At 34.1% G+C, this 12,468-nt stretch overlaps 3 protein-coding genes across 3 annotated transcripts; all 3 read left to right on the top strand.

The window, feature by feature from the left end:
- The first annotated feature begins 114 nt into the window (after positions 1-114).
- On the top strand, positions 115-1,473 carry LOC106306535 (autophagy-related protein 8f-like). Its single transcript, XM_013743188.1, has 6 exons — positions 115-226; positions 462-510; positions 582-637; positions 870-922; positions 995-1,113; positions 1,230-1,473. The coding sequence occupies exons 2-6, from the start codon at positions 474-476 to the stop codon at positions 1,328-1,330; spliced, it is 366 nt and encodes a 121-aa protein (XP_013598642.1). The 5' UTR covers positions 115-226; positions 462-473; the 3' UTR covers positions 1,331-1,473.
- A 1,505-nt stretch (positions 1,474-2,978) lies between these two features.
- LOC106304869 (root meristem growth factor 6-like) lies at positions 2,979-3,464 on the top strand. The gene has a single exon (XM_013741259.1). It carries the CDS (start codon positions 3,091-3,093, stop codon positions 3,334-3,336), a length of 246 nt encoding a protein of 81 aa, XP_013596713.1. The 5' UTR covers positions 2,979-3,090; the 3' UTR covers positions 3,337-3,464.
- A 2,781-nt stretch (positions 3,465-6,245) lies between these two features.
- Positions 6,246-6,710, top strand: LOC106305514 (cysteine proteinase inhibitor 4-like). Its single transcript, XM_013741882.1, has one exon. The coding sequence runs from the start codon at positions 6,267-6,269 to the stop codon at positions 6,609-6,611; it is 345 nt and encodes a 114-aa protein (XP_013597336.1). The 5' UTR covers positions 6,246-6,266; the 3' UTR covers positions 6,612-6,710.
- Positions 6,711-12,468: the final 5,758 nt, after the last annotated feature.

Here is a 12,468-nt window from a genome sequence, read left to right as displayed (position 1 = left end):
ATTAATTAATAGGTACCGTCAGATTCTCATCGATTTTCTAGAAGCAAAGTACCACGTCAGCTGAGGAGTTTAGATGCTATCATGCTCAGTCTGTATGCAATTCCTTGCCTTATCACAAACATTCAGACATATTTGGAAGTTGTTTGTTTTGCCTTTTTCTATTTTTTTTTTTATAAGCGTTTGATTAGAGAAGTGTTTGATCGCAGAAAAGCTTTGTCAACAACAGGTTTGATCATGGATTTTTTTTAATCCTCTTTTTTTTTTTGTCTTATAGCGAACTGGGACTTGTTTTAGACAACTTAAGGTTGTGTTTCTATGTTGATCACTCGATCTTGGTTCGAAGACTTCGTAGCCGTTCAGGATATCTCTGAGACTTTGTTTATCTTTAGGACTTGATATTCGATTTTGAGTGGAAAATTTGCTTTTGATGGTGGCGTAACTGGTTGCGTATGTATATGTAGGGCGTGGAAGTAATGGCAAAAAGCACGTTCAAGGAAGAGCATGACCTAGGTACCTTTCTTCTTGTTTTTGGTGTTTTGATTCTCGCTTTTGATCATGTTGTCTTTTTTTTGAACCTTCAGAGAAGAGAAGTGCAGAGGCTGCTCGGATTAGAGAGAAATATTCAGATAGGATTCCGGTGAGACCTCAGTGTTTTTCTTACATATATCCAAAGTCTTCTTTGATTTGAGTGTTGTTTCCTGTTCCATGTTCGGACCAATCCTTTGATTCTGCTTAGTGACACTTACGACTTAGTGAGTTGATTTGCTTAGTTCATGCATGTGGATCAGTGCTTCATGATTCGTATGGTTAAAAGTGACCGTTGACTTGAGTGATGATTGTTACACATTTTGTATATGTGTGGGATCCAGGTGATTGTTGAGAAGGCTGAGAAGAGTGATATACCAACCATCGACAAGAAAAAGTATGCATGTCTACTATTATCCATCTTATTCGGACCTAACTTGTGATTGACAACTATGCTTTTTTTTGGTAGATACCTAGTCCCGGCTGATTTGACAGTGGGACAATTCGTGTATGTCATTCGCAAAAGAATCAAACTCAGTTCAGAGAAGGCTATCTTTATATTTGTCGATAATGTCCTTCCTCCAACTGGTAAAAACAGATACGTCTTCCTTCGTTTTTTTTTAAAACAAGCAAAAATATCATACGACGACGTGTTCCCAGTGAACATACGAAATTTTAAACTGGTTTACCTGATAACTTTGCAGGTGCTCTTATGTCTGCTGTGTATGAAGAGAAAAAGGATGATGATGGCTTCCTCTATGTCACTTACAGCGGAGAAAACACATTTGGATTTGCATCGTCATAGATCTCTTGCTCGATATTTCATCTCCTTATTTGATTATCTAAGCAAACAGCCTATGTACTTCTCTAAGAACTGTCGGTTGGGAGTTAATGTGTACAGAAAACATAAAATAATGTATATAATATGCTCTCTCGTATTCCCTTTTTCTTCCATATGATCTGAAAACCTACTTTCTGTGTACCATCACCACAAACTTGATTATGTGTTTTTGATGTCTTTCACTCTATGCCGACATCACATGATGCCGTGAGGGCACATGGTATTTACAAAAGCGTATAAGCCCAACTAAATAGAACACCAGCATCAGGAATTGTACCACGTGACAAACACGGTCGGTGCAGGTTGAGGACGCCCGATGATGTTAAGAAAGAGTCCCACATTGTCGTTGACGGTCGGACCATGCTGTATTGTTCTAATTTTTACACTTTCAATATTGATTCTGCATCTTTATTTAAATTTTATGAAAAAAATAGCTAAGATATAATATTTAGGTATGAACCTATGACCCTCAAGACCAGGTGATTGTGGTCGAGTGGTAAGGAGACGGAACTGAGACGCCAACACGTTTCAGGTTCGATCCACCTGATGCGCGAAACTAAGTCACAATTATACTGGTCACCTAACACGGATATGGGCATATGCTTTAGGGCCCATTTGAATACCTGGAGAGAAGGTCTATCCGTGGGCTGCACCTCCCCTTGCGGATTAGTCTGGGTCTCTCCATGGTCCTTCCTGGGATACCCGCAGGTTAAAAAAAAAAAAAAAAAAAAAAAAAAAAAACCTATGACCCTCAAAGATTCTCATTGAGGTCCGCTCAAACCGGTCACGTGGAACATGAGAGACGCGGTTGTGTGTTTTAGGGGAAAGCGTTGAGTGGAAGTTGAATGCAAAGACTCATAAGAAAAGTTAGTTATTTTGACAATTGAGTGAAAGTATGCAAAAAAATTCCATAGCTAATATAGTGTTAATCCATAGACATCACCTAATATAGTGCTAATCCAAAGACATCACTAGTAAGATTTTATTAACTGAATAAAAGTGGATGGTGATGTAGTATGTCTATAATAATGTCCTAATAAGATAAATTATCACGAAATGTTGTCACCTCAATTCAAAAAGTAATATGTCAAAGCTTAGAGAGTTAGAGATCACAAAATCTAGTGATCTATCTTTGGGATGTTGCATGATGTAGTTTCGGGTTTGGGAAAGTTATGAGATTCTGTCCAAAATCTCATAATAATCCAAAAAATTGATTATCACTGACCAAGACTTGGGAGAGTGATGTTAAATTGTGTTATGTGCTCTACATTTCTGAATTAATTGCCCTTGAAATAGGAATAGTTGGAAACAATAATGATGGGTTACAAGGGGAAGAATAAGCTTAGGAGATGAAAGAAGGAAAAACAGGAAACTGACCCCACGAAGGCCCTCAAGTAGACAAAAGGTTTGGCCGATCAAGACACCCACTATGCATACGAATACGATAGATACTTGTATATAAATGCAGAAATGAATGTGAATATATTTGCAAAAATGGACAAGAGAGGAACAAGAGCATGTTATGATAATGAAGGACCTCCCCACCTGCATTCAATGTTTGTCTTACTCTCTTTACTCTCTTATTTATCTTTCTAATTCTGCCTACATATACTCCTTCCCTATTCTCTTCTCTTACACTTAAAACACACATTTTTCCTGCTCTCATCTCTCTTTTATTAGACAACATAAATATAAGTATTTGAAGAAGAAAAAGAAGAGAGGTCATGTCTTGCTCTGTGAGGAGTAGATTCGCGATGGTGTTATGTATCATTATTTTGCTTTTGTCATCCAATGTTGGATATGCCAGTGCTCGTCGGCTAGGGCTTCGCAAGCATCACCACAAGGTTGCTTCTCTCGTACATGGCGGAGGAAAAAGGAGGGTGCTTGGTGGAATCGAGACAGGGGAAGTAGTGGTCATGGATTACCCTCAGCCTCATCGTAAGCCTCCTATCCACAACGAGAAGGCTTAACTACTCGATCCATACCCCTTTATCTATATCATACTGTTATATTCATATATGTATGCATTCACCATGTTGCTGGTTGTAATGACTTGTCCTATATACAATAATATATACGTGACCAATTTTTCTCTTCTCGATTCATCCTTAGAACAAACAAGCTGCACTACGTTTCTTCTAATGGCAACCTTACATTTGGATTTGACACTTTAAAGCTCTTGACCACAAGGTTAGCTCCAATTAGCGTAAGTAGTAAGTAACTGATCAGAGCCGGTCATGGGCAATATCCAGATGAAACATTAGTCTATGGTCCATATAATATCAGTGGTTAATATGTATAATTCATTTGGCCTCTAAATTGATTAAAATACATGTATTGATCATTTAATAGTTGTTCCAAACCCCATTAATTTCAGGGCCAACTGATAGCATCATTACAATATATACCATTGTCTTTGAGAGGTACACACACATTGCAGCTCAAATCTTAAGCTAGCCATAAGGCCCTGAACACTTCATCAAGTTACATTAGTGGTAACTGTTTAATTAGGACAAATAACGAAAATAATATTAAAGTCAAAATATGAAGCATTATTTTACAATCTCCAATAAACGATCTTCAAACTCTATGAATATTCCCACATAACAATGCACTCTGCCCAAAAAGAAGGGGAATCCTTATTTTATTATGAGAACAAAGCAGCAAAACTGATTACCCAAAAGGGAAACCCCAATAATACTGAGGTCTAAAGATGATTTTGAAAGAATGATGTGTCACAGTAGCACAAATAGTGTGTTGTCTGAAGTGGGCCACTTCCACATAAGGGAAACGAAGATAACATGATCAACACATCAACACATCAATGCAGTGGGGTACGAGCCTAAGATTGTTTATACACACTCAAAAAGATTGACGCCATTTATGTGTCTCTGCCTGATGCCTATTACCAACTCTGGTATTGGTTGTTTAAAGCAGGTATCAAACTGTGAAAAAAGGAGGTTCTGGTTTTTAATATTAACGGGAAAGTACTAAAGACAATGAACTAACAAGAAAAGCTCAACTAACTTTGGGTCCGTATCAAATGCAAACAGTATTAAAATGTACTACACCTCCATTACAGACTTTGAAAAACAAGCAAGACAAAAATACAAGTTGTGTAACCCATTGGGCATGGTTACCATCCCGGCCTCTGTGACAATTAGGACAGGCAATAGACTGTAATGTCTTGGAAACGTTTGGCAAGCACATGTGTGTGAATGAGAAACTTTCTGTAACTATTTATGTATACAAAAAACACCACAAAACTGTTTGTCTAATAGAAGAAACACAAGTGGGTAGAGGTTAGCCTCATGATACGCCCATGTCTTACACATGTCTAATATGTAATTAATAGCGTGTAGAGACAGTTGTACCAGCAGTGACCAGTGAGCAAGCACCAAGAGATGATCATCACAATATGACAAATAATTGCAGGGTGCAGAAAAGTAGGTCAGCTTCAAACAGATATTTAATTCTGTCACGGAAATAACGGTTTGAAAACAAACTTACCGGTATATTTGTCTTCATACCTATACATGTTACAGAATTGTGCTCAAACCAAGTCAGTATGATCTCCTCAGGAGCAAGTCTCACTACACAAAGATTAGAGAAACTCAACATACTCACTTTGGTCTAAAGATCCTCACAATACTTCAGTCTCCCAATAAATTAACTTCTTGCACTCCAGGGGATCAAGGCCAGTCTTTAGTATAGTGAGACGAAATATTAATCTAATATGTATAGATTTTAAGCTCTTTAAAAGCTGATTAAAAATATATGTAAAGGTATATAACTCAAATTGTTGTTTTAGCCTCAGAAATCTCAGCGCGAACCTCCTCAGAATTTACTTGCTCGTTTGACTCCAATAGAAGGTTGAAGTGTTGAAGAATAAAAATACACAATAGTAGAAATCAGGTTTCAACACTTCAACCTCTAATGTAATTTTTTTTTGAATATAATGTTAATTTTTTTTTTTTAAAAGACTTTTTGTACATCATGTGTGTAACTTTTTGTGTTTAAAACTGGAAAATAAAAACCTTATAGCTAGAAACAGAGCAACCCAAAGCTTGAAAGTTTATGCTTGTATAGCAAACCAGAGCTGCAGAAGTGCTTCGAGTCTTTGATTTCCAGTAGCGAAGATGGCTAGACATTTGTTCTTTACTTGGCGATCAATAAATTTGACCAGAGAAGCAGTAGGTGTAGGAGTTTTGAGCCATGACGTCTCTCATTCCTTTCCTGCCAGAGCGAGTGTAGAGAGGTTTGAAAAACAACTCGAACCAGAAAGCAGACCCTGCAGTCCAAAGTGTTACTTACGAGCAGGAGAAGGATGCTATCCCAGTCTGTACTGAAGTGCATTCCTAGAAGCCCTCTTGTCAAGTCAAACCTCTCATGTAATTATCTTACGAATAAAACTGAAATTTCTTACTATGTATTTAGTATATTGTTAAAGTGATACACAGTATTATTAAATAAACAGATTACATTATAAGAATCACATTAAACCTTCGCTAAAGATGACAAAATGGTATTTAAGGATATATCTTAAAAGAGTTTAAATCCAACCATAATTTAATGGTATTCAGTTAATAGTTAAAATGTTTTAAAATTTAATGTTGTTGGATTTTATATTCATAATTAATCATGCATCATATTTTTGAAATCTGATGATATTAAATAAAGATTTTAAATACTTTTCTAAAATCCAGTACTATTCAAAACTGGATAAGTAAAATCAGATCTAGTTATGGTAAAAAAAATTAGGGTGATTTAGTTGTCAATTTTTAATTGTTTTATATTATTATTTGTAACTACATCTTTTCTAGCTATAAAAACTGTAAATAGACGATACTATATTACTATATATATGAGTCTAGCTTGAAGGTTCAAGAATAAATAAAAAATGATGAGGTCTTTTATTTGTCTCTCTCTCATCCTTCTGCCTCTCGTATATAACGTGGAAGGACTTAAAATTGAGCCTAGTCCCTGGAAGCCGATCAGGAATGTACAACTTGGCTCCTACGTAGAGATCGGAAGGTTTGCTATAGAAGCGCATAACAAGCAGTCGAAGGAGATTCTGGCGTTCGTGAAAAACGTTCGGGGAAAAGAGCAATACGACAATGGCCTCAGGTACGCTCTGATAATCGCAACGAGGAATAGCGATGGTGTAGCAAAGAACTATGAGGCTGTCGTGTTTGAAAGGCATGTTATGCAAGACAGGGTCCTTGAGTCTTTCAAGGAGATATAGATTTAACTTGGATTTTTGTAAAAGTCGATCTCGTTAGATTAATTATTATATAAAGACTATCAGAAGTATGTTTCTTTGAGATTTATATAAAAATCTGTTACTTGGAGATTTGACTCGACCGACGAGGATGTGATGCATTTCCACGCATGCATGCAGACGTCGATATATTTATCAAATTTATTACTTTATTAATATGAAAATTACTGAATTGTACATCTAAACGTTAGTTTAAATATTCAGTTGAAATCAACCATCAGGACTTGTTTGTATGTCATATGATGAAGATTGATCTTTGGTAGACCATGATCTCTTCTTTACCTGTTGCAATTTCCACCTGAACGGCTAAGCTTTCGGAAGTTTGTCTGGACTCGGTCATCAGCAAAAGGTGGAATAACTTGTTCATGGAGGTACATGTGAATAATGTTACGATAAAGGAAAATTTAAGAAATTAGAGTTTAAATGGGTAAGCTGACATGGATGGATATATCATGATTTTACTATATATTTTCAAGTTTAATGCTCCTTTATTGGATGTAATGAGTACCATGGCAAATCTTCTCAAACATCATTTTACAGTGGGAGACCAATGAAAGAGCGAATCAGTCGATTCGTCCGGCAATCTTCAGCTTATCTCTACGAATGACGGCATCGTTGATTTGGTGGCTCTCTCGTGTCGTCGAAGGTATTTTTTGTCGGGTGTTTTGGATTTGTTTCGTGTTTGGATTATTGGTCCGGATCAGGTTTGGGCAGGGTTGTCAGAAGCTGTAGGAGCCGTTGTTTCAAAGTTTGAGGGCGCATTTCTCTCCGGTATGCTCGTGGTGTACGGCTCTCGTCCTCAACCGTCTCGGTTTCTCTTGGTCCGAACCTGTTTTGTTGCTTAGCAGGCATTAGGCTTTGCTCACTATCCTTTTACAGTTTTTGATCTTGGCCGCATTAGGTTATATTGTTTTGTTTTGTTTTTACACTTCGATACAAGTTGGCTATATAATTTTTGTAGCAGTTTAAAATTTGATATAAAATTTAACATTAAAAAAAGAAGAGCGAATCAGTTTATAACATAAATCATTTAAATCGAGAGAAGCTTTAATGATTTGTGGTTGATATGCACTTAACCCTTTTTTTTTTTTTGATAACCGAGTGTTCTGGCTCCACCGTGGTGGTCCAGACTAGAGACCGAAGCGAGCAAGGACGCTACCAGAGCGTCACCATGTGGCTCACCGTGAACGATCTTCGGTCTCGGGCGCTGAGAGGTCCGCATGTAAATTCCCCAGTGGCCGGGTTTTGAACCCAGGTGGCGGAACTCACAGCCGTGAGCCATTTACCACAGCCCCACTTAACCTTCCAAGAATTAATATATTGCCATACAATACAACGACATAAGCTGAAGCCATTAATTAGTTATAAATGCAAAACATTCTATAATCTTGGTCACGTTATAAGATGCGTAATTTATGCTATCTTATTCATAGATAGATATGATGATCGTAGATGTGAGAAGTATTAGAAGTCAATGCCCATTTACACATTTGTTCTTGTTTGGAAGTCTATTTGAGCAATATAGTACAATTATATAAACTTTCGATTGAATGAGCTGGCTAGCCTTTTTTTCCCTCTAAATATATGTGATCTTTAGTTTTTGCAAACAAATGTATATTCTGAAGCTGTCTAGTTTTGTAGTGAACTAGTAAATAAAATATGACGAAATTTTTTTCGTGTTTCTAAGAAAATCTAAATCTAATTTTTTAATAGTTTTAGCTTTTAATTATGAAAAATAACCAAAACACTACATTAGTTATTATTTATTGAAAACTTCAAATGTTCCATTGATCGACAATTGTTTTTTGTCTGGGCAGATAAAAATGAGTGATCTACACATGTAAAGTTTACATTGTTATTTTCTACAGAATGCTTTATTTGGAACACGGAGCTTACTTTTAAGTGAAAGGACAATGACATATGTAAATGAAATAGTTGGTGGACCTCTTCGTTACTAATTTACTACAATATTTAATCTGTATACACTTTAGTTGGTCAATCTCTCCCATTAGGGTTTCTTCAATAATTTTATGAATACACTTTAGTTTATTTCATCATAACCGGCTTATGTGTCATGTGTCCACACCAGAGCCTGACATGAGATTTAGTGGACCGTAGCCGACTTTATAAAAATTTCACCTAAAAATCTTTTTTGGTAAATTTGAGCATCTAAGATTTTTTTTTTTGAAAACTTTTTTCTATATAATTCTTTCCAAAAATTTCGAGGGTCCAAGATCAATGTTTCGTTAGGCTTTGCCCAGCACCGATCCTGGTCTACACGTGCAATTTTAACTTCAAACACAAAGTAAAACTAAATGGTTAAAATGATACTCCTTCCATTTTATAATGTAAGTAGTTTTGTCTAAAAGCAAAAAAATTAAAAAAATTAAAAAATTATTATGTTTTAAAAAGTATAATAAATAGGTTAGATATAACTTAACTAATCAAAAATAAATCTATTTAATTTGATTGGTTACACTATATTCAATAAATGTAAAAGTTATCTAGAAATATGAAAACTACTTACATTTTCAAACAAAAAAAAATTCCTAAAACTATTTACACTTTTTTTTGGACACCAGAAGTGGAACACACTTGTGTAGATCTTTGACTTATAAATAATCATTCATATTCCTTAATCCTTACATTATGTTTGCTGTCAGAATGAAGACACGCATGTAGTTTTAAATCAAACTTTGTAATCAGTTACTATGCATTCAAAATGAGATTGGATCCACCTTCTCTTATTTTGGCGGCATGTTTACTCTTTTTATTCGTCATCAGTGATTTAGTGGCGACGATGACTTTTGCACCATATTAGTTGGGATTAACGTTGAATTTTGATTTCCATTATTGGGATTGGTAATCTGAATAATTTATAAAACGAGTAATAAATAATTATATGAAAAATCTAATGGTCAGAAAACATAATTTACACGTGTGGGTAATAAAGAGATGGCCACAAAAAGTTAACCAAGTATGAAAACCATGATGATGTCATATGAATGTACTCCTATACTTTTCTAATAGGTTGAGATGTCCTTTATAAACTAAATTGCTTTCGTCTAGTGATATAGGAGCTTCAGCTATTCAGCTGGAGCGTCCGTTTCTGGATTCGAGTTTTGGTCACTGCGAAAATTTACATGTGGGCTGCAGCATCCGAGATCGAAGATCGTTAATCGGTGAGCCACATGGTGACGTTCTGACAGCGTCCATGCTCACTTCAGTCTCTAGTCTGGACCACCTCGATGGGACCAGGATACTCGGTTAGAAAAAAAAAAAAAAAAGATATCCTTTATAAATTCTTCTTTTTTTTTACTGAATTATAAATTCTTCTTGATCACCGTTACGTTTACGTACACTCCTAAACATTTATCCAAAAACTATATAATAAACATTACTTCTTCTCCCTAACTTTTTCCATAGTTAAACGCTTAATACATTTTAGACAATCCACAGTGAAAACATCTAATAGAAACTCTCATAAATAATATTATGAAGAAACTTATAGTGTCTCACCCCCATGAGAATGCCCTTAAGGATGTCTTGAACTTGTGGAATAGTGGCCCGTTGATATTTTCTTATAATCAACACCATACATAAAGGATCCATTATATTCGTTCCTTTAACTATTAAAAATGGTTCATGCTAAAATACCATAGTTAGAAGTTTTTTCTTTATCGTTTTTAGGGGCTCTTTGATTGCTTGTTAGCAGACTGGGATTCAAGATTCTTGTATCGCTTTTACATTACTTCATCGTAATGAAATTCACATTCTTAGCAAAAATCAAATAAAAAAAATGACATACTTAAACAAAAAAAAATGACATATACGCGTAGACAAACAATTATGTACAAATTGATACACCTAACTTGGCAGAAAAGGACATTTCTTGATGGAACCATTCATAAGTATTAAAAATTATGTTGCTACGACAAAATGGTATATTTAGATTTTACGTTTTAACTAATCAACAATTGTGGATATTATAATTAAATATTATGTACTCTTTATACAATATTAGTATTTGTCTATTTTGGTCGACGTAATGAGGATATACCTAATCTGTATCTCTACGTACGGATGTCTACCGATTGTTTGAGTGGGGACAAACACAATCTTTACGATTACATTTGTGTTAGTTACATTGTTAATTAGTTCAGATTCTAGTTGGAGTGTTGAGCAACTCACTGTGCTGTATAATTAAACATCACAAAAACAAACACAATACAAGAAAGTCGAAATTGCTTAAATAAATAAATAAAAACTAAAAAAGCAATAGAAACTTGGGTTTTTAGTAATTAAACCCTCGACCAAAGATTAATCGTAAAAAAACCTCAACTAAAAATCCTGTGAAATAAACCCTCAACTTTAATTCCGTTAACATATGTTACCCTGCTTCTAAAAAACCATGACACAGGGTGACATACATTAACGGTTTATAATATGAAGATTTATAATGTTGAAAACTTAGTTGAGGGGTTTTTTTTACGATTTAAAAATAGTTGAGGGGTTTTATCACTAAAAGTCATTAAATGGTTTAAAAACTTTATTATCATTTATACATTGTTTTATATTGATATAAGCCTTTAAAACTAATTTATAAACTTTAGTACGTTAATTTATTATAAAATTAATTTATACATCCTAAATTAATAATTTTTAGTAATACTTACAACTTAATAAAACTTCAAAATATTAAATTATTTGATATTTGGCAATAGTGATATAAAAAATTTGTGTGTTTATATCGTCATTGTCGAATATCAAATAATTTAAAATTTCTACGTTATATTAAGTTTTAAGTAGTGTTGAAGATAATTCATCCATGAAGTCAATCTTTATATTTAGAGTATGACGCATTTTTTCTATTTTTATGATTTCCGTCCTCCGGCTCATATTTTCCTGCTATCCCCCCCCCAAATAATGCATGATTATTTTTATTCTCATTGATTTCTGAACAAATACGTTATATTTTTGTTTTCTTGATCAATAAAATAATAGATTTGATATATTATTCTTGATTTATTGTATTACTTTATGTTTCAGTAGTATCACGAAGATTGTTAGATTATTTTATTTTAACAAATAGCAGAAATTGTAAAAATTTATAAAATCATTGTGTAATTACTGGATTAATCATATGTAAAAGTATTAAAAGATTTATGAAACTTTATAAATCAGTTATAAAGTAATGTATTAAAATTTATAAATTAGTTTTAAAGACTTATATTAATATAAAACAATGTATAAATGAAAATAAAGTTTTTAAACCAAGCAACGTTGAGTTGACGTAGTGGTAAAGGGGTTACAACTGTACTACCGCCACCCGGGTTCAATTAACGGTGGGAGGGACTATCTACAATGCTTAGGTTCCCGACAAAGAGGTGAAACCACCTCTTTTTTTAACCATTTAATGATAAAACCCCTCAACTATTTTTGAATCGTAAAAAAATTCTCAACTAAGTTTTCAATATTATAGAGGGTTTTTAGTAATTAAACCCCTCAACTAAAGATGAATCGTAAAAAAAAACTCTCAACTAAAAATCTTGTGAAATAAACAATCAACTTTAATTCCGTTAACATATGTTACCCTCCGTCTAAAAAACTGTGACGGAAGGTGACATATGTTAACGGTTTATAAGTTGAGGGTTTATAATGTTGAAAACTTTGTTGAGGGTTTTTTTTACAATTCAAAAATAGTTGAGGGCTTTTATCAGTAAAAGTCATTACATATTATTAAATTATTTATTATTATTTATACATTGTTTTAGATTGATTTATAAGCCTTTAAAACTAATTTATAAATTTTAATACATTA

The sequence above is a fragment of the Brassica oleracea genome, chromosome C7, assembly GCF_000695525.1.
Source record: "Brassica oleracea var. oleracea cultivar TO1000 chromosome C7, BOL, whole genome shotgun sequence".
NCBI classification, from domain to species: Eukaryota; Viridiplantae; Streptophyta; class Magnoliopsida; order Brassicales; family Brassicaceae; genus Brassica; species Brassica oleracea.
The sequence above is the reverse complement of the archived record's forward strand: the minus strand, read 5'-3'. Positions and strand labels throughout refer to the sequence as shown.

Coding starts and splice junctions, on each gene's coding strand:
- LOC106306535 (XM_013743188.1), top strand. CDS start 474: ATGGCAAAAAGCACGTTCAAGGAAGAGCATGACCTAG. Junction 638..869: donor AATATTCAGATAGGATTCCG/GTGAGACCTCAG, acceptor TGTGGGATCCAG/GTGATTGTTGAGAAGGCTGA. Junction 923..994: donor CCAACCATCGACAAGAAAAA/GTATGCATGTCT, acceptor TTTTTTTGGTAG/ATACCTAGTCCCGGCTGATT.
- LOC106304869 (XM_013741259.1), top strand. CDS start 3,091: ATGTCTTGCTCTGTGAGGAGTAGATTCGCGATGGTGTTATGTATCATT.
- LOC106305514 (XM_013741882.1), top strand. CDS start 6,267: ATGATGAGGTCTTTTATTTGTCTCTCTCTCATCCTTCTGCCTCTCGTA.